Genomic DNA, 26,043 nt, shown 5'->3' on the forward strand with positions numbered 1-26,043 from the left:
AAAATATTCTGAACTTGACCTTCTTCAAACTTTTGAGAGCAGAAGTTGATTAATGATTATTATGTTTTTCAGTAAAAAATAACTTTTAAAGCATTTTTAGCTAATCAATATAGAAGCTAGAAACAGGCAAAATATTATCCTGTCTATTCACTCATTACATTCTGCTGCATCACAGAAAAACAAATATGATCTGTCCTCTTAGAAGATTTCCTTGTTCAATTAAAATAGTTTTGTGTGTTTGTATGGAAACTGTAATATTATGAAAATTCTGAGCTGCCTCTTGAACAATATGAGCCTTAATTTTCTTACAAAGGACCTGTTCACTGTATAACTTAGAGGAATACCAAATCACCTTGTTGAAAATATTCTGATAAAGAAATTAAAATCCAATTATATATATATAAGAGTTTGGTTTGATTAAGAAGTAGAAAATTGTGAAGCATAGGTATGGGAGTGTTAAGTTTGAAATGTAGTCATAGGAACTTAGAAACTTTAGGAACTGTGTTATGTGTGACTATAGGAACCTTAGTATTGTTAAGTTTGAAATAAGCAAACCATAGAAACCTCACCAGGAAGATACTGGTCTTTCTATGTTTTGTTTCAAAAACTAAGGAAACCGTCATGGACACCAGTTTGCTGCTTGGAAACCCCCTTATCGAGGATTCCAATCAGTAGAGTTAAGTGAAATTGACCAATGATTGTTTTAACATAAGAATATTAATAAGGTGGTATGATTAAAAGACCAATCATTGAAAAGGAATTAACATTTTGTTTGGAAATCTAGTGAATATGTATAACAGGTGTGTATTTAACTGTATAGTTAAACCAGACAGGTGCACACGATAGGTGGAGCGATCCCCCGTGTGCCCAGCGCTGCAATAAAGGAGTGCCTGCTTCTTAACTTCTCATTGCTGTTAAGGAGTTTTATTCCGGATTTCGGCAACAGTTTTGGCGACCCAGGTGGGACCTTGCGAGTGAGACTGGACGAGATCGAGTGGTGATCGAACTCCAGCCGGCACCGAGGGATTCTCAGGGGGGAACCATCGCTCTCGACTCGCAAAGCTCCTCGCAACATTCCCTGGAGAAAGGGTAAGGCACTTCTTCTCTGGAATCTGTTCGGATAGCCTGCCCGTAAGGCACGGCGAAAGCTTCGCAGGGTTGGGGCTCAGAGGGTACCCGTCTGTGGAGAAGCCTAGGCGTCTGCCCGTAAGTCATAAGCGAAAGCTATTGCTGGGTTGGACATCTGTGTATCTGGGATAAGTCTGCCCGTAAGTCATAAGCGAAAGCTATTGCTGGGTTGGACATCTGTGTATCTGGGACAATTGTCATTTGCATTTATCTGGTATTTGATATTTGGTATTTGATACTCGATATTTGATATTTGGCATTTGATATTTGGTTATTAATATTTGGAACTTTGATATTTGATATTTGGTGCATTTGGTATTTGATATATAAGTATAATGGCATTAGCCAAATTATTCAAGAGTAAGAGTATGGGAAATATAACCACTGATGAAAAGATACCGAAAACATCACCATTGGGATGTTTATTGACACATTGGAGTGAATTACATGATGATTTACGTAAAAGTCAAATGATTGAATATTGTAATCATTGGTGGCCTTTGTATGTTTTGGAAGAGCAGGAAAAGTGGCCAACAAATGGAACTTTAAGTTATAATACTATATTACAGTTAATGTTATTTTGTAGGAGAGAGGGTAAATGGAGTGAAGTGCCATATGTGGATCTGTTCTTTTATTTGAGGCAGAGAACGGGTTGGCAAAAGGAATGCAAGTTAATTAGTCGAGACAATTTGGTGATGACATTAACTTCAGAAAATAAGAAAGCTGAGTTGTTGTTCGGCTTGTGATATTGGAAGGAGGTGCATTAGATGTACAGTACCAAAAGAAGATGAAATGGAACTAGAATTAGAAATAGCCCCACCAAGGGAGGAGCAGGATCCCTCTCCCTCACATTCATGGGAAAGGAGTATTGAGTCAGGGAGAATAATTTATTGAATAGTACAGAAAAACAGATGGTATTAAAAACTGGAAAAGCACAAGCAAGGCAGCACTTATGAATGAAATGCTCTCTGGAACTTTGGAACAGAGTTTTCCTTCGGGAGATCCCCAGTGGGATCCAAATGACCCTGTACACAGGAGAAGGTTAACTCGGTATCAAAAATGGGTATTGTATGGAGTAAAACATGCAATGCCGAAAGCTTTGAATTGGTCTAAATTATATGAGATAAAGCAAGATAAAAATGAATCTCCCTCTGTGTTTTTGGAAAAATTGAAGGACACTGCTAAAAAATATACTGATTTGAAATTGGAAACAGGCAGAACAACAGCAATTGACTTTGATTTTTATGGGGCAGTCAGCAAAAATGATGACTTTCAATGAATGAAGGGGACCGGAGGGGAACCCAGCTGAACCTCTGGTTACAATTAAGCTGGGAAATGATAAAGTTGAATTTTTAGTTGATACGGGAGCAGTATATTCTGTTTTGAATATTTATAAAGGGAAATCGGGAAATAAAACAGCGAATATAATTGGAGCGACTGGGAAACAAGAAAATAGACCATTCTTTCAACCCCTTGATTTAAAATTTGGAAATAAGGCAATTACACATGAATTTTTGTATGTGCCAGAATGTCCGATACCCTTGTTGGGTTGAGATTTGTTATCCAAATTAAATGCACAGATAGCTTTTGAGGGAGGAGAAATTCTTTTAAAAATACCAGAATCAAAGACAGGAGAAATATTGATGATATAAGAGAAGGTTAAGATTTAGGAGATGCCACAAGAAGTTGATGATGCTGTGATCCCTACAGTTTGGAACACAGAGATACCTGGAAAATCTAAAATGGCACAGCCTGTAAAAGTAGAACTGAAGGAAAATGTGAAACCAGTGAGATTAAAAGAGTATCCAGTTAAATCTGAGGCTAGATTGGGAATCAAGAAATTAATTGATAAATTTTTGGAATATGGAATCTTAGAGGAGTGTGAATCTGAATATAATACTCCAATTTTACCAGTGAAAAAACCATCAGGAGAATATAGATTAGTACAGGATCTGAGGGCGATAAATCAGATAGTAAAAGACATACATCCTGTAGTGGCCAATCCATATACACTTTTAACAGCTCTAGGGGAGAATCACCAGTGGTTTACAGTGCTTGATTTAAAAGATGCTTTCTTTTGTATACCCCTGGAAGAAGGAAGTCGAAAATTATTTGCTTTCGAGTGGGAAAATCCAAAAACAGGATGAAAAACACAATTGACATGGACAAGATTGCCACAAGGATTCAAGAACAGTCCAACAATTTTTGGGAGCCAATTAGCAAAAGAACTTGAGATGTGGAAACAAGATGGTCCTAAACCTGGACATTTGCTCCTACAGTATGTAGACGACATATTGATAGCAACAGAAGAGAGACCAGCGTGTATAAAGGTAACAATTGATCTTTTAAACTTTTTGAGGTTAAGCGGATACAAAATCTCTAGAACTAAGGCCCAGATAGCAAAACAGACTGTGATATATCTGGGTTTTGAAATCTCACAAGGACAAAGACAGTTGGGAACAGACCGCAAAGAAGCAATTTGCAACATCCCGGAGCCGAGAAATACCCATGAATTGAGAACCTTTTTGGGAATGACTGGGTGGTGTCAGCTATGGATAATGAACTATGGTCTGTTGACTAAACCATTATATGAAGCTCTTAAGGGTCCACCATTTGAATGGGGTCCAGATCAGCAGAGAGCTTTCAAGAATCTAAACCAGGCCCTGATGACAGCACCAACCCTGGGACTTCCGGATCTAACTAAAGACTTCCAGCTATTCGTACATGAGAAACAACACCTTGCACTGGGAGTGCTGACTCAGAAGATGGGAAGTTGGAAGCGACCGGTTGGATACTTTTCCAAACAAATGGACTTTGTAAGTAAAGGCTGGCCTGCTTGTTTGAGAGCAGTAGCAGCCACTGTGATGATAATACAGGAGGCCCGAAAATTGACTTTGGGAAGGATGATGGTGGTATATGTACCACATATGGTGATATCAGTATTAGAACAAAAGGGGGGCCATTGGCTCTCCCCAAGCAGAATGATGAAATATCAGGTAATTTTGATGGAGCAAGATGATGTACTTTTGAAAACCACTAATTTGACTAATCCTGCAGTCTTTTTGAGTTCTATACAGGAAGAAGGACAACAGGAACATGATTGCCTGACTACCATTGAGTATGTATATTCCAGTCGAGAGGATCTGAAGGATGTACCTATGGACAATCCGGACTGGGAATTGTACACAGATGGTAGCAGCTTTGTTGAAAATGGAATCTGCTATACAGGATATGCGGAAAAACTTTAACTGCACTTCGGAGTGTGGTTGTTTGGAACAGACCTCTGTCTTTGGAAAATCCAGTACATGATTTCCAACCAGGTGATTATGTCTATGTGAAGACATGGACTTTTGAACCTCTTCAGGAACGCTGGAAAGGACCCTTTCAAGTATTGTTGACTACTTTCACCGCTGTCAAGATTGCTGAATCAGATGCATGGATCCACTATACTCGGGTGAAGAAAGCTCCATCATCTTGGAAAGTTATATATAGAGACCCATGAACCTTAAAACTGACTTTGAAGCATGCCTAATCTTCCATATAATTTTGAAATCTGGGGGAAATGCGTTTTGATTTGGAAAATAATATTGGTGAGAGTCTGGTCTGAGATTGTGGCTGAACAACAAGTAACAGTGAACTATAGAGGTATTCTGGGATTGGGATGTAACTTTACTCAGATTCCAGAATTTGATCCTGACAAATTAGAAATTAGTTGGATGAGAGATAAAGGAAAAGGCAAGTATCTACCAGGACAAATTGAACTGAAGAAAAAGACAAGAAATAAGAAACAAACTGAACAATTAATTTACCTCCCAAAGAAAACTCAGGAAGAAAATTTGATGGTAGGATTGATTAAGGGATTTGCTAATTTCCAGAATGTGACACAAATTACTGCCTGTTTACCAATACCAAGGGCAGTTGGTGAATCCGTTCCATGGGGAATTTTGACAAACTAATTTAAAACATAGAAATGTGACTACCCACTGTGAACAAAGGCCAGTAGTTGGATGGCAAGAACAAGTGACAATTATCAAGAAACAATGGAAGTCTCCAGGGAGCAGGGCAGATTGTGAAAAATTATTAAATTCTGTTTTTATTAAAGTTGGGAGATTTCATAATGTAGGATATTGTACTTATGATGAACAAGTTAAGAAAAATACAACTCAAATGATCATGGAATAGAAATGTAACAAGGCTAATCAGACAACGTTAGAAAGGACAATTAGTTGAGACTCAGTGTGGTCTATGACTATACTGTCTCAATTCCAATATATGGCTAAAGCTCCTTGGTGTTTTACTTAGGATGGAACCACTTTTACAACTTAGCCATCGGTAAATGATAAAGGGAGTACATTACGAGAAAAGGAAAATTCAGTACCGTAGTGGAAATGTGAGAAAATATACAATTACAGTACTAAAGACATGGCAATCCAAAGAATTCCACCTTTAGCAGCAGCCGTGAAGTATGGCTGCTTGTGTAGAGGACTTAAAAATGATCTTCAATTGACTGAAACCTTTAAACCTAAAAGAGGAACAATATTTAGTTGCAGAAAAACTACTATTCAGAGTCCAGGACACTTAGCTTGGACAATGAGTGATGGAACCTGGACAACCCACCTGCCTCTTGATGGGAAGGTAAAACAAATCACTTTGGGAATGCCAACATTATGCCCAATTTGGAAAAAGTCTCCTTTTAAAGGATCATTAGAAAATTTGAAATTGAAACGGGCAAAAAGGTCAGAAATAGATGATGAATGGAATGAACCCTCCACTGGAGTTAGAATTAGTTGAGCCCTAGAATCTCTACTAACCCCTTTGGCAATATATAGGAATCGAGACTGGCTGTACCAACTAACAGGACAAGTAGAGAAACTGGCCAATGTGACCAGAAAAGGATTTAGAGATCTAAATATACAATTACAGGCCACTTCCAAAATGACTCTGCAAAATAGAATGGCTTTAGATATGCTTTTACTCAAAGAACACGGAGTGTGTGGATATTTAAAAGACAGAATAGACCATTGTTGTATACACATTCCGAATGTAACTCAGGATGTGGAACATGATTTGGAATTATTGGGAAAAATTGAGAAAGACACTCAAGAGTTGCAACAAGATATGCAAGAGAGTTGGATAGACAAGATCTTTAAGGGATTAGGTTAGAATCTGAGTTCTTGGATCAAATCATTGATTAGTACAATATTAACCTTGTTGATAATTTTTGTAATGATCTTTTTGATTTATTACTTTTTGAAAAGGCAAATTACTCGTAAAACTTCTTTTAATCGCATGATCATCCAAGCTGTTGCAAGACAGCAAGATGGACAAACAATCTCAGAGTTTCCTCCACCATATAGTAAGTGATTAGTAAAATGATAGTGAAAGTATTGAAATGATTTTCAAAACTTTCAAAGGGGGGAATGTTGAAAATATTCTGATAAAGAAATTAAAATCCAATTATATATATATAAGAGTTTGGTTTGATTAAGAAGTAGAAAATTGTGAAGCATAATGTATAGCAGTGTTAAGTTTGAAATGTAGTCATAGAAACTTTAGGAACTGTGTTATGTGTGACCATAGGAACCTTAGTATTGTTAAGTTTGAAATAAACAAACCACAGAAACCTCACCAGGAAGATACTGGTCTTTCTATGTTTTGTTTCAAAAACTAAGGAAACCGTCATGGACACCAGTTTGCTGCTTGGAAACCCCCTTATCGAGGATTCCAATCAGTAGAGTTAAGTGAAATTGACCAATGATTGTTTTAACATAAGAATATTAATAAGGTGGTATGATTAAAAGACCAATCATTGAAAAGGAATTAACATTTTGTTTGGAAATCTAGTGAATATGTATAACAGGTGTGTATTTAACTGTATAGTTAAACCAGACAGGTGCACACGATAGGTGGAGCGATCCCCCGTGTGCCCAGCGCTGCAATAAAGGAGTGCCTGCTTCTTAACTTCTCATTGCTGTTAAGGAGTTTTATTCCGGATTTCGGCAACAACCTTGTCCCCCAAAGGATCTCATATCCTGGTATGACTTGGACAAGGACATAGTCATCAGTTTTTTCGTCAGAATACTTGTGTGCCCCGGCATGTCTGTTTCTCAGATGAAAACTTCTCTGTGTATCTTTCTCTATCTCTGTATCTCAGAGCATTCAGAAAACATTTTCTTGATAGCTTGTATACAGTCTAGCAATCCCTGACTACATGCTCTTCAACATGTTTGGTATTTTGCTTGAGGACAAACAGAAATTTTATTTTGGTTATATGTGGTCAGTAAAGGAAACGATTACTCCAGAAATATCTACCCTTTATTTGATGTTTAGACATCTCCTGGACTTGTGCCACACAGTGCTGAAGATATTAATCAAGCCAGAATTACTTGAGAGAATTTATCTTCATTACAAACAGACGCATCTGTCTGAATTCCATCCCTCCAGAAAAATTTTTACTGGTTTTATGACTGGATCAAATCAAGGCAAATGCACACCCTTATGACATTGATTTCCCCATCAGGGTCTGCCTGTGGCCTACAGTCAGCATAAGGCTAAAACAAATATTTTCACAAAGAGCATAGGTGCAGGAGAGCTTTCTACAGGATGTATTAGCTCATTTCTCTAGGAAGCACAAAATTAGCTACAAAAAGACTGTAAATTCAGCAGATGCTTCTTCTGCAGAGTCCTCGACAAATCCACTCATCCCCAGATCCCTTTTTGAAGTTGTTGTCTTTGTTTCTCAGTTCTTTCAGATGGTCTGCCAAATCATTGGCCAAGTGAGCTGACACCAAGTACCATGTGAAGACTTTGACACAGAATGCATACTTTCAACTCTGATGGAGGAACATTTGAAAACTGCTGCACACCAGTCTGGCATGGAAGCATATTATTTTGGGCACAGCATCATACTAACAGGCCTACTGGGCTTTTGATTAAGAGCTAGATCAGATACAACCAGTGTAAAGTGTGGACAAAGCAAGCTTGGGTTTACCTGTAACTGTCCATTTTCTAAATCGTTTTATTACATTTTAACTGATAAAGTAAATAAAAGCAGTTTAAAGAAATTAGTTGCCTAAGTGTTGCATTTTTAGGTCTTCTTAAATAACAGGTGGCTTGAATGAACTAATTAAATCATCAATACAGTTAAAATTCGAAGTAAACTCTAGAAACAGTATTCGAAACCTACAGTACTTGCACTTAAGTTACTAATGAATACGGTCACTCCAATAAATATTAGTAGGAGAGTAAAACATATCACATTATTCTTAACACTTATCATTCTCTCCATTGGCTAATGTGGAATGTTGGAGCCAAAAGAGTTATGTTTAAGCTTCAGGAGCTCTTAATAATATACTGGCCAAATGCCATGATGTACTGAACGAGGTTTATGTCCTCGGATGAGACATCTTAGCCTTTTCTCAGCTAAATGTATGCATTTAGCTGCAAGGCACAGAGACAGTCCCTACCGCATCTGCAGCAAAATCTCTTTAGTGAACAGAATGACCCAGACCTGCCATTACAGTAGGAACTTCTGAACATGGCAGCCTACGTGGCAAGAGGAAGCAAGCATACAGATGCCTGTTTTGCAGGTCTTTGTTTTTTAGAAAAAGTACCTTTAATGTGGATATTACATCAATTAAGAGGAGTTAAAATACAAGTTAATTAATTAATTAATTAATTAATTTTCCTACAGTGTGAAAGGAAGGACTTTAGGTGCAATTTAGCAATTATAAATTGCTGCCCTATCATTAAGTCATAGGATCCTCACTCAGAGATACAATTCCTGTTTCCTTGTGGGAACAAGAACATTGTTATGTATACGCGACATTTCAGGTTTGGTGGTTTTTTTTTTTTAGTGGGGGAGAAAAAGGGGTTGCATTCAGGCATTTTCATTCCCTGATGACTTGGACACATAACAACCATCTGTTCAGATGGTTCAATCCAGAACATGTTGTTTTCAGAGCAATGAAAGAATAACAAAATGAATAGACAAAAGATGAAATATATTTTCTGGCAAACACAACTTTGAAAACTTTGTTAGTAAGGCAAAGAAAATTTCTGTAAGGTAAAGTTAGACCTTTTTCCTTTGCTTTTTCTGATATAAAGAATAGAGTATGTGAAGAAAAAAAGCACATGGAAAGGATTCAGCTACATAAATAATATCATTTCAAAGGTGCCATTGGCTCTAGTTGCTAGAGGACTTATAGGTCAACTGCTCCATTTCTTGAAGCTAATAAAAGTGCCACATGACAAAACACAGTTTGGACTGTTAATACGAGCAAAGGTTTCAAAGGGAAAAAAGAGCCAATTAAAAATTAACCTTATTAAACAGCAGCAATGAAGCAATATCCTTAAGGGTTTATTTAACAAGACATTCTGCCAAAAGAGATAATCAGTCATTCACAATATACCACGCAAACATCAAGCATCATGCTAGTATCAGGGGGAGTGATGACACATTAATGTATTTTATTTTCTAAACAAATACCATAACTTAGTGTGGCTTTTTATGTCTTAAAAAAAATGGAAGGTTGGATGACAACAGTTGCAGAGGTCATTTCTGACCTTTATTATGCTATAATTCTCTGAAACATGCACTTTGACAAAAGGCTGGGAGAAGGAACATCAAAATACTTCCAATGAAAATAAACAAGATGTAATGATAAACAGGAAGCTTAGAGATAAGACTGGGAGAAGTACAGAGAATATCTTGCTGAAATAGCAGGAAACTGCTTAGCTGTAAAAGAGAAGACAGAAGGGAAGAAAACTGCAGAAATGAGATGTAGCATACCAAGATAAATAAATGTACCATCTGCTGTAGGACAGGAAGGGGTTAATCGCCTGGCATGATGGAAGACACTATAGGCGGGTGCCCTTAAGCACCTGCTAGAAAATGCTCTTGGTTGGATGAATGAGCTGAGGAGGAGATAAACAGAAAAAAACCCAAAGTGAACTTTTCCTTTTCCTTTTTTTTTTTTTTTTTTGGTAGGGAAAAGGGAATGGAATGGAATGGCATGTCAGAGAGTGGGGTAGGATGGGATATGCATGTTGAGAAGAGAATGCTGATTGGTAAAGATATCATAAGGAGAAGTTTAGGTGATGGGATGCCTACCTGGGCTTCCAAATGTAGTGAAGAATCAGGTAGGTCTCTGGCTTTGCTGTCTAGAATCACAGAAAATGGGCTGGCTTTTAAACCTCCGAAGAGGTAATAAATGCTGTGCTGTTTTGCTGTTGTTTTTTGTTTGTTCGTTTGTTCAGTTTATTGCCGTGCTTTACTCTGCACAGCTTACTGATTTCCTGATATATCATCCTACTGAGTCTGACTGATGTTTTGCTTGGAGGTCTGTATTTATGTGGTGTATTAGGTGTTTTCTGTTAAGGCACATTTATAATGCAGTATAAGCAACCTGCTCTAACCTTGAGCCTGGCTGTACTTTCAGCAGTGGGTGGATCAGGTGACCTCCTGACGTCACTTCAAACCTGAAGTATTCTGTGACTTACCTTCTAACACTGTTGTGAAAAGTTGTGCAGTGGCTGTGGATACATCCAGTTTAAATTGTGTCAGCCTAAGAACAGCTTGACTCCACCTGGAGCATGAAAGATGTGGTATGTAAGCGTTGGGGGGTATGCCTATTTCTAGGGCTAAAAAACTCATCTGTCATTCTGAGTGGCATCTGTTAGGGTTCTCCCTTAAGATGGTGATAAGGGGATACACAAAATATAGCCCATAAGTTAGAGGTGACACCTGTAGAAGTGTTGCTAGAAACTAGTGTGCAAATAATGTCTGTGTAGATGCACTGGTAAAGGCACTAGAGGCTGAGTGAAAGCTAGGTGAGTTAATTGCATTATGCTTTCACCAAGGATCAGTTATGCAACCTGTCTTAGGTACACCGAAACAAGTCACATGGTAACTGAGGTAAACCATCATACCTTGTCTGAAGTTCATTACTGTCCTTTCCCTGGCTTTGGGAAAGCGGCAGGGCTTCTCTAAGTAGAGTAAGCTTTCTTATGGATATTGTTCAAGATCCCGTTTATGCTGAAATGTCTAGTAACTGCCTGATCACCCCTCTTCTAGTCTCGGGGACGTGAACTAGCAGTTCTGTATGTCTTTTCACCACTACAATATTTGCTAGTAGGGTGACTGAAGGGAAATATGGCTGTCTGACTGAAAGAAACGGTGGCCCTACTTCAAGATGGCTACCTCTTTTAAGTACGGAAACATGATGTGGGACTTTGAAACCACTGTGGCTCTCTAAAAGTGCCTAATGGAAGGTGAAAGTCTAAGTGTTTAAATAAAAATACTGCATCAATATATTTGTCAAAGAAATAACACCTAGGTTCTTCACTTCCAAATAAAGTTCTTGAGAGCTCTAACAAACAGGATTTGGATGAAGCAGCTTGTTGAGGGTAGAAGACATTTACTCGTAACTGTAACAGCCCAGTACTTTAAGCTTTGTTTGATGTCTGTATCTGTAGTCTCTGCAGTACCCGAATACTCTATGCCATAGTACTGCCTCCATGCATGCCAAGAGGTGTCTTGGAGAGGCTGCTTTCTTTTATGTCTTTCATAAAAAGTGTATGTTGTTGTGCTTGGTTCAGTTCCTTATGCCCTTTTGTTGGGGCCTGAGGCCAGAGAATGTATTTTGAGGACACTGACTTTCCTTTTTTTAGTGACTTTAGCTGTTGCATTTACTTGACTAGGTGGGCTGCTCTGTGGCTTGCTAAGCTCTCCTTACAGCTGGGTGTGGGAAAACAGGTGCTGGGACCAACTTAATATTCTTTCTAGAGACTAAGGTAAAACCTGACACTTGTTGCAGGGCTGGATAGTGGCAAAGGACCGTGTGTGTGTACAGGAAGGGGGCAGTTGACAAGAAAATAATCTTATAACCAATCTTAGCCTTCTCCTACAACTACATGTATGCATCAATGCACTCTCATGTGTTTTAAGTCTAAAGGGGTTATTGCTGTTGCTATAGTAATCTCTGAAATACTGTTTGTGAACCACAGACTAGCTCAGCTTGTGCAAAGAAACAATATTTTGATACTGGTCCCTGTCAAGACAAGGCGTGGCTTCGTCTTAATTGGCAAAATTAGTGCTGGCTAAAAAAAATTAATTGCCTAGAGGTTACGGCATGGCTGTTAAAATCCATAAGGAAATACACCCTCATCTATTTTTCTCTCTTGGCAGTTGCATCTTGCTTTCGTTATAGGTTTTTTGTTAATTAGTATCTCTGCTAAGTTACTGCAAAATTTTTTTTTTTTTTGCTTAGCTGGCTTCTAACTCAGTGCAGCAGTAAGAAATTTCAGTCTTGATCTTGAAAGGTATTCCTCAAACGTGGTAAGTCTTACTCTCTCAGCAAATCTTTCATAGCGTATTTATGTGGGTAGATTCACATGCAGTTTGTACTGCTCATTTTTCTAATAGTACTCATTGTTCTAATACGTAGTTTATGAAACGGTACTTCTGGAACTAGGTGGGACTTGGTTTCTGTCTTGCTTACTTGCCCTACTTTCATCAGGGAATCCGCTAATTGTTTAATGATTGTTACCTACAGTTCTTCTGTTTGGGTGAGTCTGAGACAGTGTAACACTACTGCAAAATAGCTAGGGGAGTGCTAAGGCAAATTCCTAGGCTGCTTTTACAGCGGGCCTATTCTCAAGGACTGTTTTCTACTCCTCAAGAAAAGTAGAGCAATACCAAGTGTTTACACTGAAGTTGATTTTATTCTTCAATATTATCGGATCGTGAAAGGCAGAATAGGACTTCTCATCCTTGTCAGATCTGTATTTGATTACAGAAGCTCAAAAAAATATTTCTTTTTCCCCATCATCCCCTGAATTCTTATAATGAGGGAAATTCCTGGTGAATAGCTATACGGCAGAATGAAACACTAGCAGATCTATCAAATATCCAGGTAGTGTTAACACAGCAGCATGCAGGTGATGGCTTTGAAGGGGGGGGAAAATGTAGGCAGGCTTTTCCTGCATGGGAATTCTATATAGCTATGCCAGCCAGAAGGGAACAAACTCTCAAGGTCTTGCCTCCTCTGTCAGATCTCAGCAAAATCCTTTCAACCCCTCCACTGAAATGCTCTCTGAAAGATTAGTAATTGGCTCATAATCTTCCTAATTCTTGCTGCAAAGATACCTAGACTCAAATGGATAGAAAGTAGAGCTGGCTGGGAACTGCAGCAGGCTTCTCTTCTCAGAGGATTAAGACCTATTAATTCTTGTCCGTATTCCTTCAGAAGTTGTGGGTTTTGTTTTGTTTAGATTTTTACAAATGGAAAACTGTAAGAGGAAGAGGAATTTGCAAGGCTTTTCTTTAATGCTTAGATTTCAAGGGAGAAGGGGAAGAATGATTAAACTGATTAAAGCCAATGAGGGGGGTGAGAGAGTGGCTTTGAGATGCCCTTTTGACTATTATTACAATGACTTAAATGGGAGCATGCCCTGTGGCAGCGTGTCAAAGACCAAGCAAAACTCAGTAATGGCTCTGCCATTCACAGGGCTTGTACTCAGACTTCGGTAGCATTTTTCATGTCTTAGCCACCAGGGTCAGGAATGATATATCATTTTTTTCTGTACCATGATTATTTTAGCATGCATCTTTGTTCTGAGCAGAGGAAGGTCACGGATAGATACAGCCTTAGATCTGGCCAAGAAGGTATAAAGGAGCTCAAGGACTTGGTGGGGAGGAAAGAATACAACAATATAAATGAAACCTATCAAGAGCTAATAATGACAAAGTGGTGTTGAACTACACCTTGGTCTTGAACTTGCAGAGTGTATTTAACTGAACATCTGACTCATGCAGTTATGCCTCCTACGCATAGAGTAACTTAACTACTCGTGACTACAAACTCTGCACATTGGTGTGAGTTCCCCAACCTAACTCTAAAAGCGCTGGTGCTATAGTCCATTAACAGTTTCTACAAGAACATAAGGGATCAGGCTGTTTTTATTCTCTGTAGCTAGAACTGGCAGTGTGTAACTGCCGAGGTTTGTGGCTGCTACAGAATGGTGTAACTGGTTCTCATCTTTAAGGCCCACGTTTCTAGAAGTTGGAGACCTTACGTGTTAGCTATCCTACGCATATACTAGGTACCCCATAGTATTCTGTTAGAGAACAATACTGGTTAAAAACTGTTTTTGAAATGGGTGTAGTCTGCTGCTCCAAGCAAAAAGACATCTCAAAAGGATTGCCTGTGGAGCTGAAAAATAGGGAGTCATGTATTCATGAGGATGATAACTTGTATAATTCTTGTGAACAGTGTAAAATTCTGATGTAATGGTAACATAAGTTTCAGGTGGAGCTGTGTGGGCAGACTTGATTGTGCTGAGTCAAATACAAAGCCTGTATGGGCCTGTCTACTGCATTGGCACTGCTGGTGTGTTCCATGTGCTTCAGATCAGTCCTGGAGAAGTATATTACTATCACCGGAGTATCTTCCAACGAGTTGCCAGTGAAGAAACGTACTCAAGTGGGACTGGAGTGCGGCAGAACGGCACGTCTGTGACACCTCAACTGAGAAGAGTGGAATCTTGCAGGACAGATGAACATACACAAGTTAGGTTGCCCTCCCCCTTTTACTTAGCTTGGCTGGGTAAAAATAGAGCGGATACAGCAGTACCGTCTGTGAAAGACTAATGGGGACATTTAAGTTGCTAGCCTACGCTGAAAGCCTGTACTTCTGCCTCTCCTTAGACTGAAGGACCTTACTTACCTCTAGACTGGAATCCCCAATCTTGCAAAAAGCTCTTAGACTGTTATCTACCTCCTGGTTAGCTGAAGTGTTCACAGTTCTCTTTCTCTCTTCATCTGTCTCTGGTTCTGATCAAAGTTAGTGTATCAAAACTAGGTGTATTTTTTAACACGGGCTGTGACAGAGAAGTAACCTGTAGGAAGCGGAGACAGGCATTACGCTACCTACTTTTTAGTAGAACTTGACCTTAGCTGGCAGAATAGGGAGAAGTGGAAATCGGTATATTTTTAGCGAAGAGCATTACGGTACTGCGAACTAACAACCAGATAAGGCAGGGTGGGGGAATCTAACAGTCCCCCTCGGAGAGCTGGCTGCTTTGCAAACTTGCTTCTCAGGGGGCGGTCAGCATGGCGATGAAGCAGCTCTTCCACAGGGTGCTGAAGGACTGTAGGTGCAAGTTTCTCCTGGACTCCAGGTAGTGAATACCCGGAGCAGACCGACGACGACGGACTCACTGCGGGTGTCCGCTTGCACGCAGGGCCGCCCGAGGTCCCTTCGAGCAAACTCCAGAGCAAACACAGCCGCACAGCCCACCCTCTCCCTCCTCCTCCTCCTCCTCCTCCTCCACAGCAGCCGCCGGCCAGGCCCGTCTGCCAGTCAGTCGGCGAGGCAGCCGGTGGTACAGGGCGCAGAAACACCAGCCCGGCGGTACCGGTTAAGGTGCGCCGGGCACCGTTCAGGCAACCCAGGGGACCGCAGGAACGACTAAAGGGACCTTCACCGTAGTTCGGCCGGTGTCGCCGGGTGCGGCGGCGGGGGCCGCAAGCCGCGGGGTGCCCGGGCCTGGGGCGGCGGGAGGAAGGGCGGCCTCGCGGAGGACGGAGGCCTCAGCACGCGTCGGCGACGACGCTCCGCTTGCCCCGAAGGTCGAGCCGGCCACCTTCATCCCCCAATGACCGATGTGAGAGGCCGGGACGGTGTCAGGGGCACCTCTACGCCGCCCCGGCCGTGAGGCAGCCCGGGCGGCCGGGCGCTGACCGCCGAGGGGCGGCCGGGGCGCCGCGCCAGCGACGGGGCGCGGCCGGCGGGGCGGGGCCGGGCCTGCCATGCAAATGAGGGGGCGCGGCCACCGGAGTTGTGGGGCGGCCGGGGCGGGGAGGAGGTGGCGAGCGCGGCCCCGCGGGGACGAGGCGGGAGGCGGCGGGGCCGGGGGTCGAGCGGGGGCGGCCGGGAAGTGCGGGAGGCGGGGACCGCCGCCGGGCGGTGGGGAGCGGAGCGGAGCGGAGCGGGACGGGGCGCGGCGGCCGCCGCAGCAGCAGCAGTCATCCCGGCGCGGCGGGCAGCGGAGCGGGAACATGGCGAGCGTAGGAAACGGCACGGAGGAGAGCGGCGGCGGCGAGGAGGTAACCGGCGGGAGGCGGCGGGAGGGCTCCGGGCGTGCGTGCGGGCGGCGGTCGGTCGTCCCCTGCCGGCGCGGCGGCGGGAGCTCCGCTCCGCCGGCATCCCGGTCGCCCACCTGCCCCGCGCCGCCGCCTGCCGTCGCGCTGGGGCCGGGCGGGCGGCCATCCGGGCGGCCGCCTCCTCCCGGGGCAGGCCTGGCCGCCGGCGGGGCGAGTTGCCGCTGGGAGTTGGGGAAAGTTGTCCCGGCGGCGGGGCCGCGGGCAGCCCCTTCCGCCTTTGTTTTTATTGTTCTGTTCTTTTTTTTTGTTTTGTTTTTTTCGCGCCTCTCAATCTCTTCCCCCCCCCCCCCCCCCCCCCCCCCGTAACCCCAGCGCCGCGCTGCTCCGTGCGAGTTTGCCGCGCCGCCTCTCCGGTGCGCCTTCCTCCCCGTGGCGGCGGGCAGGTGCGACCGCCGCGCCTCTGCCGCGCGTCTCCGGCGGGCGGGCAGGCAGCGCCGCTCCCCGCCGCGCCCCTGGAAGTCGGTGCTGCGGGGCGGCGGGGACGGGTGGCACGGCAAGCGTCACCGCCCGAGTGGTCTGGGAGGCCGCGGTTCCTCTTTTGTGGGGTCTGCCACGGGCGGGCTGGGCAGCTTTTGTGTCGGGCAGAGCTGTAGTTGATGTAAGGAAGATGCCTTGTGGACTGGAGTCTATAGTTTGCCTGTTGTTTTGCTGAAGGTCCGTTAAGCGGCCCAAAGGCAAGTCCCTTAAACCGATCACCTCAACTTTCAGCTGTGCTTTGTGTCCCCTCGGTCCAGAAAAACGCAATAGCGGAATTCGTTGACAGCACCTCTCGGGAAGCTGGAGATAATAAGGGATCTCCTAGGTAAGCTTTTTGAGAAGGGTACTGTGGAACTGAGGCGGTTTTAACTGGAGGGTGCTTTTAAACACGGTCGGTTGCAGGTGTGGGGATATTGACTTGATTTCTGACTGTAGTCGAAAATGAACTATTTCAGCGTTGTGTACATTCAGCAGCTTCTTCAAAAAGATTTGTAAGGCGTGCCTCTGGCCAAACTTTGCCGAAGAAAACTTATGAATCATATGATTACATAATAGCTTTTTTGTTTTGTTTTGTTATAAAACCTTGCTAGGGTGAATTTTGAAACCAGGCATGTGACCAGTGCCCTGTTTCTGAGGTGAGGCAGTGTTCCATACAGCAGGGCGACTGACAAATGTGTACGTAGGACTTGGTATGCTCTGTGTAGTTCGGTTGAATCCTCGTGTTTTGTATTTGGCAGTTGCAGAAGCCGTTCTTGGAGGAGATGATAAAAACTCGCTTGTTCTTTTTCTCGGTTGGAAGGTGGGGATATATACTAGTCTGTATTTCAGCACGTGCTATAAAAGTTGCTACTTCCTAAAGTTATAGCATGGAGGCATAATGTGAAGAGGATGTGAAATACTTAAATCTCATTGTATGCTGGAGTGAATCACTGCAAAATCATAGAGTGCTCTCTGTGGAGCTGAGTTTTGTTTCTGATATAAGGAGTAGTACCAGTGAGAACAAGTCATTAACAAACTCTTGCTGCTCTCAGTAACCAAGTAGTTGGAATTCACAATTGTTGAAGCAGGTTTTCAGCAACTTAGTTGTAGCCCAGCTGCCCTTCCTGAACACTAGGCAAGAATGTTCTTCACCGAGATTGCTGTTAAGTGTCCATGCTTTGTTAGAGGAAAAGAAGCTGCCATGCAAACAATTGAAAGGTAGGCATAAAAGCACCTGGAACAGGCTGTGTTTGAGCAATAGCCTGCAAAAAGTGCCAAGTTTTCTCCAGAGGAGCTCAAGGACCTCGTGCTCTTTGCAGAGACTTGCGCTTGATTTTCTGCAGTCTGAAACACACCAGAATTGGTAATGGAGCAAGTGCTTGGATTTTTCCTGGTGAGATGCCAGAGCTCAGGAAGAGAGGGCAGACAGTAGCTTGGTCTTGGGGAAAGTTGCTGCTTCTGTAACAGAAGTTGTCTAGAGAGCTGCAGGCTGCCTTTGCCTACAGGTTCACCACAATCTTTTTACTAATAAGCTACATGTGATTTCAGCACTTCATGCACAAGATAGTGTGTTTTTAAGTGGCTTTGGCTTTTTTTTAAAGTGATTGCAACGGTTATGATGTTGGGAAACTGAAGTTGGGGAACGTTACTCTATTAGCTTTGTTCTTAAGACCTGGATGCATCTAAATAATGTTGTTTACATGGAACGTGGCAGATGGGAACTCTGCTTCCTGATTTAAACATATATGCTTAGTACTATATAAACATAGCTTTTAGCATATAATTTTGCTTTGCAGGGACTTGTGAATACTTCTTCATCCCTGAAGCTTTGAAGAAAGATATGTTAAACTAAACCTTGAAGTTATTTCCTACTTAACAGGACATTGACCAGCAAGATCCCTGCTTCTAAAGTCCAAACTTAAGGTAGCATGTAGCTGCCCCCTGCTGTAGTCCCTGATTAATAAAGTCTGTGGTTTTCCTTATGCTTCTTGCAGCTCAAGGAAGTAGCAGATACCGTGTTTATCTATATTTAATTTTTTTGCCAATTTATGCCTCGTTGTGCAGCTGTGGCTTTCCAGTGGGCATGGTGAGGAATTGCTATGCAGTGTAAATAAGTCTCCCCCCCCCCCCCCATGTAAGTGTAGTAGTCCAGTGTTTTGTTTTTTCAAAAAAAAAAACAAACCACCAACAGGAACTGGAGGCCTAAGCCTAAGAGGCTGTATTAATGAGAGTATGGGTATGCTCATCTGGGAAAACAAATGGTTATTAAACTCAGGATTTTCCTGTGCAGTGTTGCTTCCTGAGTGTTAGAATGCGTGTGGTCATCCTCTAATAAGAAGCAGTGTCCTGGATGCTACGCGAGTGAAACTGCCCACCTGTGGTGTGCCCAGTTGTGAACTCAGAATGCAATATGCCATTGGCACTTGAACAACTATATGACATGGAATTCATCTACTAAAAGTACTCACACTAGTATTCTTTTGGAACAGGTTGCAAATCTAGGACAGATATGCTTAACTTTAAGGCAAAACAGCACTCCCAGCCACTGCAGAGTCTTCAAGCAAAACTTTAAGCCTTCTTCCCCCCCCCCCTCCACTGTATAAGATTACTTAAAATAGTGGGCCAGATCTGCTTCACATTAAGTTCACTCTGTGCTGCCCTGGTTTTTCAAAGTCTTAAAGCCAGCTTAATTGGTTACTTGGGGATTCCCTATCCATTAAAAAAAACCCAAACTGAACCTTGGCCTTTGTGCATATGAGAGTTACAGCCAGACAGAAAGGATCATGATCAAGAAGTATCTAGATGCTAAAAAAATGCCTTGTTCAGCCTCAGTCAGCCAGACTAAGGATTATGCAAAGATCTGAAAGTGATTTGGTGCCCTTGCTGTGGTTAACTCTAAGGCTTGTATTAAGGACAGCTTGGCCAATTCAGTTAATCTGTGCCTCAGCTCTAAACTAAACTATTAAGGAAAATTTGAGTAATGAAGGTCTGATGATGCATGCTGTACTCTCTTGAACTGCCCAAGCAGGGACAAACACTGTATAGGCTGGCTTTATCAGGCTGGATGGTTTATCTTCAGAGCTAATTTCAAAATGAAACCAGCATCGTCTTTAACTCCAAAGCTGTGTAGTACTGGTTAGTTCTCTAAGTACTCAAGCTTTTCATCCACTGCTGCAGCAGCTTCTGCATTTATGATCAGAGAACTTGCTAGTGGTGTGCTTCTTTCCACCAGTAGCTTAATACAATAATGTGCTTTAGAATAAATTACAGAACTGTGCAGCACTGGCTGTTCTCTCTCTCCTGTTTACACTGAGGACTCTCCACCAGTTTTGTTTGGTTAATTGCAGCCTGGAAGAAGAGTCTCAGTGGTGAGAAACAGTGGGAGCTGCACTCCCCCAGAGACTTTGAGAAGCTGGAAACAAGCCACAATGGTGTCTTTTTCACCTTAAAAAGTGAAGAGTATGTTGGGAATATGGAGTTGGGAAGGGGTAGTGAGGGCACTTTCTCTCATGAAGGATGACTGTATTTAAAACATCCTAACTTGATTTGTATGGTTTTGTGTCTTTGAGAAGTAGATCTTGCTCAACTGAAGAATGTAAAATTTGAACTCCTTCTGTCAGCTTATTCCAAAGGCTTGTGCTTTGACACGTAGCTCATCTGTTTTTTCCTGTTCCTGTTTTGGCCTCTCCTACTGTCAAAGCACATCTACATCTAAGATGAGGGGCAAGCTATTCCAGTAGCACGGGTGAGAATAGGACCACGGGAAAACTAAGCATGAGTAGTAATTTCTTCTTTATTAAATAAAATTAGGTTGCTGTCTCTGCTTCCAACATTCTGAGGTTCCTTATTTCAAATAAAACTTCGTTTTACCTGTGGGTGTACCTGTTGAGAGGTATTATTTTTCCTTGTGACCACCTATTCAAGGTAGGGATGTGTACTCCAATTTTATATTACCTATATTGTTCTGAGATGGCTAATTTTTATTGTTCACGTTTTTCCATTTCTTGTTTGGCTCCCTAGAGCTTGCTTCATTCATCTGTTTGAGCCCCTTGGTTGACTGTGACTGAATTCGAAAGCCAGGTAGATTAAAAAAAAAAAGTGTGGCATAAGTCTTTGTTTCGTGGAGGGGAGAAGGAAGTGTATGCAACGTGTTCCAATTAAACTTTTTAATTTAATGTTCACTTTGGTTAATTAGTGTGCCATTCCTCCCCAGAGTGAGGGATAAAAGATAGAGGGGATAGGGGGAAAAGGTGGGGTTAGTGCAGAAAGCACCAGATGCCTCTTGTGGAGGCAGAGCTGACATAAACTTCTGGGAGAGCTAAGTACCTATGCAGTGAATTTTTTTTGTCTGTTGTAATTTGCCTTTACTTCCCTTTTCTGTGTGGTTTGGTTTTTTTTTTTTTTTTGTGCGAGGGGTGTGGTGGTGATATTTATTTTGTATATAGATGGAAAAGTAGAACAAAAAGAAAGAATCAGCTTTTTTCTTAAGGTTTTGGTTTTTCTTTCTATTCTGTTGTGGAAAGCAGCATCTAACAGCTTTTATTGAAGCCTTTACTTTGAGCAGTGAAGTTACTGTCCCTATGGGTACAGCTGTCTTGGTAATTGTAGCTAAAAGCTTGCCATCCACTATATGGAAAGACAGTTCTACTTCATATGTAAACTTAAAGGGGGATAGATTGTTTCTTGTAGTTCCAGTAAATCTGTGTGAGAATTATGACTTTGTGGAATCACGTTTGGTTCTGCAAATGTATGTTTTTTTCCTTTGTTGACGTTTTAGTGCCAATATGCTTGGAGAAACCTCTAGACCTGATGGTCTTGTTGGAACTGCTAGCGGTCAATGACTTGGCTTGGACAGAGGTTCTTGTTGGGCCCCTGTCTTGGCGAAGAGGTTGCATGTTGAAAGAGAAAAGGAACTTAATTTCTTGGCAGACCATGTGTTACATAGCGGCATGGGCCAGGGTGACTCAACATATGAGTGGGTGATAGGCATGTATGAGCTTATGGCTCCTGTCTTGTTAAGTAAGTCTCCTATAGTTTACCTAACCAAAAGGACTTGGAATAGCAAGGAAAGTTTCAAATAAGCAATCGGGCTTTTTCCTTCTGTGTGGCACCAGCACAGAAGGTGGAGGTAAGATCATAGCTGCTGGCAACAGGCTGGCAGGAATACAGTCTGACAGACCACATCCATCTGGTAAGCAGTGATTTTCACACGTGCTATTTCTTCCGGATTAATAGAAACAATTATACTTGAGGGAGCAGAAATGGTGGATCACGTTGAAAAGAGAGCAAAATTGTGCAACTGAAGAATTGAGGGAGAATCAGCTTTCAGAGGTGGCTCTGTGCTGCTGTTGGTGTGTGTTCCGGTTAGATCCTGGACATGTCCAAGACCTTTGCGCCGTAGGTGGTCAAGTGTCTGCTTAGGTGGTCAGAACTGTGAGAATTTGTGTGTGAGTGCTAAAAATTTCTTCTTCTATTCTAAGCCCTCTTGGGTTCAAATAACATTTCAGTTAAGTCAGTGGTAAGTAGGTATCACAGACGTGTGGACTGATGCCCAAACACCAGGTGCTAAAAGCAAGATTTTTCTTATCAAGCAAGTGAAGACTTGCCTGTTGTCTTATTCCAGAGTAAGGAAGCAATGCTGTTACCACATAATAAGGCTAATCTAATACCTCAGACCTTACTAGCAGTGATATCTTTTGTTATGATGTGGTGAGTGGATCATGTTTTTATTCCACTTCTCTTATGCATTCACTGTGCAACAGAGTAGTAAATGAGCTTCACAAGCCAGTGGCTGGGTGTGCAGCACTGCCTTGATTTCTTCTTGTCCCCAGGAGTGAGCATCACGCACACTCTTGCTCTCCAGAAATCCTGTTATTGGAGGATGTGCAAGGACAGTCTGTCATCAAAACAGAGAGGAGGTTTGAAGGAAATCTGTTTCTGAAGACAGAAATTTCTGTGTCTGGCACCTATTGGCAGTACTAGTTGTTCTAAGAAGTGCACGGTTTAGTAGGTGAGTAGTAATACTTGGCTGTAACTAGTATTAGGTGGCCAAAAGAAAGAAGTATTCCTATTAGCTTTAGTTGAGGGATGTATGATTATAAAGGTTCAATATGTCACACTGGCTTTTATTTTCACCAAGAAATAATGGACTAGGAAGAGGATGTTTTATCTGGGTTCTTTCCCTTAGGACTGTTGATACCCAATCCAGTGGGGCAGCTAGCTGAACTTGCTCTCTCTGTCACTTTTTGGTTTTCTTTTCTGCAAACTTAGGAAGCTTCCAGGGCTGCAGGAAACTAGTTTTTTCATTTAATATTTTCATTTTTTTAAAAGAAGTATGAATAGTAATTCACTGTTAAATGGTTACTCTGAGGTCCTGTGGCAAAAACTGAACTTGCTGCTGAAAATACTGCAGAGATGTAGAATTACTAGTAGTGGCTTTGGTAAAGAGGCTTTTTAGATGAGGCAAGCTTATGCAGATCTTTAGGATTCTTGTAGCTCACCTGGCTAGAAGGTGCTGAAGAAACATGTAAAAACGAGAACTATTCCATGTTCTCTGCAAAACTTTCCCACTTTCATTTGGGGAGACAATAATTTGTCATGAAAACAGTTATAAATAATGACTTTGAAGAGAGTCATAGTATGTCATGTGAAGCTTAAGTGCTGCTTGACTTCTTTTTTAATAAACTGTAGCATAACTGAATATGAAGTACAGTTTGTTAGGGCCTTGCCAGCAAGAAAAATACTTTGAAAAGTATTCCCATTTACTGCATTGAGGGTGAGCGAGGGTTGGGGGCATGCCATTTTTATCTAATTATTATGTCCTTACATCTTCATCGTATATTAATCATGTTACTTTCTTTGTCAAGGGAAGTGTAAAAAGCGTAGGAACTAAACTTTGGAGACAAAGAAGTTTAGCTGAATTTAAGTGTGTGACTTGGATCAGAGGAAGAACTTTAAGGTAAGATTCAGTGGTTTAAACGTAGTACTAAAGAATATCTAAATCTGTGCCTTGTCCAGATGGAGAATCTTAGCATGAAGAACATGCGCAACTCTGGAAAATCCAGTTAAACATACCTGCCTGTGTACTGCTGCTTGACACTACTGAAGTAGCTGGCTCTGTTAAGCTGCGTTCTACTGAGCTTAAGCAAAGTCTCTTTTAAAACCTTGGGAAAGAGAGATTCAGCAGCAGCAGCTCAGTGTTTGCGTCTTTTAATGTAATTTGAATTAAAGAGCTATATATGGCTATAGCTCCCTCTCTCATTGGAATATATGGGGTAGCTCGTGGCCAGTCACTTCCAGAAGATGGACACTTTGCCAAAGTGTGGCGACTTCTGCTAAATGTGAACTATGTAAATTCAAGTCATGCTGAGCAGAAGGGATGGGAAAAGTTGTGTAGTTAAGTTTCAGAGCAAACACATTTGTCAGTAAGTGAACACCAAATGAGTGTTAAGGTCCAAGTGAAAAAAAAAGAAAATATGGTGAGCTGTTTGGAAGTCCATTTTGCTTATTTGAATGGTGGAATTTTTATCTTCCATGTGAGTTAAGTGATATGTTCGGAGTGGAGGTGTGATGGAATTGCAAGTTGTCCCAACGTTGTACTTTTTTGTGAACTGGAAACAAGTATAGAGTCACGCCAATGTCACAAATCAGATCCCAGGGAGGAGGATCTTCCTGGAAGTCATACTCTGTGTTTATTCTCCTCTTCCACAGTTCAGAGTTCCCCCGTGGAGGACTACTTCTAACTGCTTTCTGAATAAGCGCTTGTCATGAGTTTGTACATTGGAGTAGTCAAAAAGTGAGCTTGTAACTTTAAGTAGCGATGTGCCTGAGTGAGGAGGAGGATGTTTGTGTCTCTGAGGGAAAGTAGGCAAGTAGTTACTGGAGAGACCGTACAGCTCTGTGTCTGTGGTGCCTTGGTTTTGGGGTTTCATGCTGAATCAACTAAGTTGTTCAGCTTACAGGTGTGTCATAAAAGGTAACTGCACTGGCACAACTGAAGGAGGAGTGAAAACAGAGCACAGGGACAAGGACTAGAGATTGGGTAGTAGGAAGGGACTTGTGTGCTTTCTCTGAATGGTTTAAGAGTTGTAACCATGGGATGTAGTTTACGGTCTATTTTAGCTAGTTTATCTACAAAAAGCAGCCCCCCTTGGCCAATGGGATTTGTGCAGTTGCCTTGAATTCCGGTCAATGTTTGTGCATGCGTGTCCCTTTGGTGGAGCACAGAAGGGAACTCACCTGACACCCCTGAAAGAGCTAACTTTTCCAGCTTTGTTAATGTTTTGGGTTGGTTTTGTTTTGTTTTGTTTTTTAAACCCACGTGACTTTCCTGGTGTGAGTTGCTTTGTGTTTGTGGAAGTCCTCTGCTGTTATAAGGACAGGTGAAGTGCAAGAAGGAGAGGCTGAGGTTATATCTTTTGATGGCAACCCAGGATACAGGGCTTGCCTTCTCAAGTTGTCTCTGAAGTGCGCTCCTCTTGTCCTTGACTGAAGTCAAACACAAAGCTTTGTGTTTGGTCTTCCGTGTTTGCTTTAGCTTTGGTCTGTGCTGTAGGGGCAATAGAGCATGCAGTTTTATGCTGGGAAGGTAAACTTCTTACGAGTTTTGTATCTGTGTAGATCATACCTTACAGTAGCAGTTGGTCCCTTTAGATTACGTGAGTGAGTTCTGGAAACTAGTGAACTTGAGTTTTAATAGTTGCGGAAATCGGCCTAAATTGTATCTTTCTTACTTTGAAACTGTGCCCCTTGGTAAGTGTTTTTTTATATGGTCTGAAGAAGAGATTAAAAAGTCACAAGTGAGATTTCAAAAAAATTTTGCAACAGCCTCCACAAATTAATAAAAACTTTCTAGTATATAATGACCGTGGGCTGTAGTGAAAATGGATACAGATATCAGCAACGGGCAGAGATCAGTTGTGACATAAATAGTTCCCTGGCAGCCTGGAATAATTGTCTGGCTGATACTTCTCCTTTCGTAGTTAAAAGAAGTACCCTACACCTTGTGTAATGAGTTCGGCTTTTCTGGTTTTGTGTCCCTGGGTGCTGACGGAAGGAAGTGGTGTGCAGAGGTTTAGTGCTTTGGATTGGACCGTGTGGTCATGTGGGATTTCCTTTTGCACGGCGTGAGTCACGACGGCCAGTGCACCCGGCGGACACCTGCTGCAGCGTGGGCTTGGTGTAAAGGAGTTGGTGCCCTGATTGCCTGTGAGTATGCAATGCGAAGCACCAGAAGAGGGCTGTGACCCTCTCAGGAGGAGGAGGAGCAGCGAGCGTGTGTGTGCATGAGCAGT

General features: G+C 42.2%; 1 protein-coding gene across 1 annotated transcript in view; it reads left to right on the forward strand.

Annotated features, from left to right (window-relative positions):
• The first annotated feature begins 16,109 nt into the window (after positions 1-16,109).
• The window catches only part of TTC39B (tetratricopeptide repeat domain 39B), an 80,110-nt gene continuing 70,176 nt past the window's right edge, over positions 16,110-26,043 (forward strand). Inside the window, exon 1 of the mRNA XM_052776638.1 lies at positions 16,110-16,237. Coding sequence (XP_052632598.1) covers positions 16,190-16,237 — 48 coding nt within the window. The 5' untranslated portion in view covers positions 16,110-16,189. The remainder of the gene's footprint in view (positions 16,238-26,043) is intronic.

This window comes from Harpia harpyja, chromosome Z, assembly GCF_026419915.1.
Source record: "Harpia harpyja isolate bHarHar1 chromosome Z, bHarHar1 primary haplotype, whole genome shotgun sequence".
In the NCBI taxonomy this organism is placed as follows: Eukaryota; Metazoa; Chordata; class Aves; order Accipitriformes; family Accipitridae; genus Harpia; species Harpia harpyja.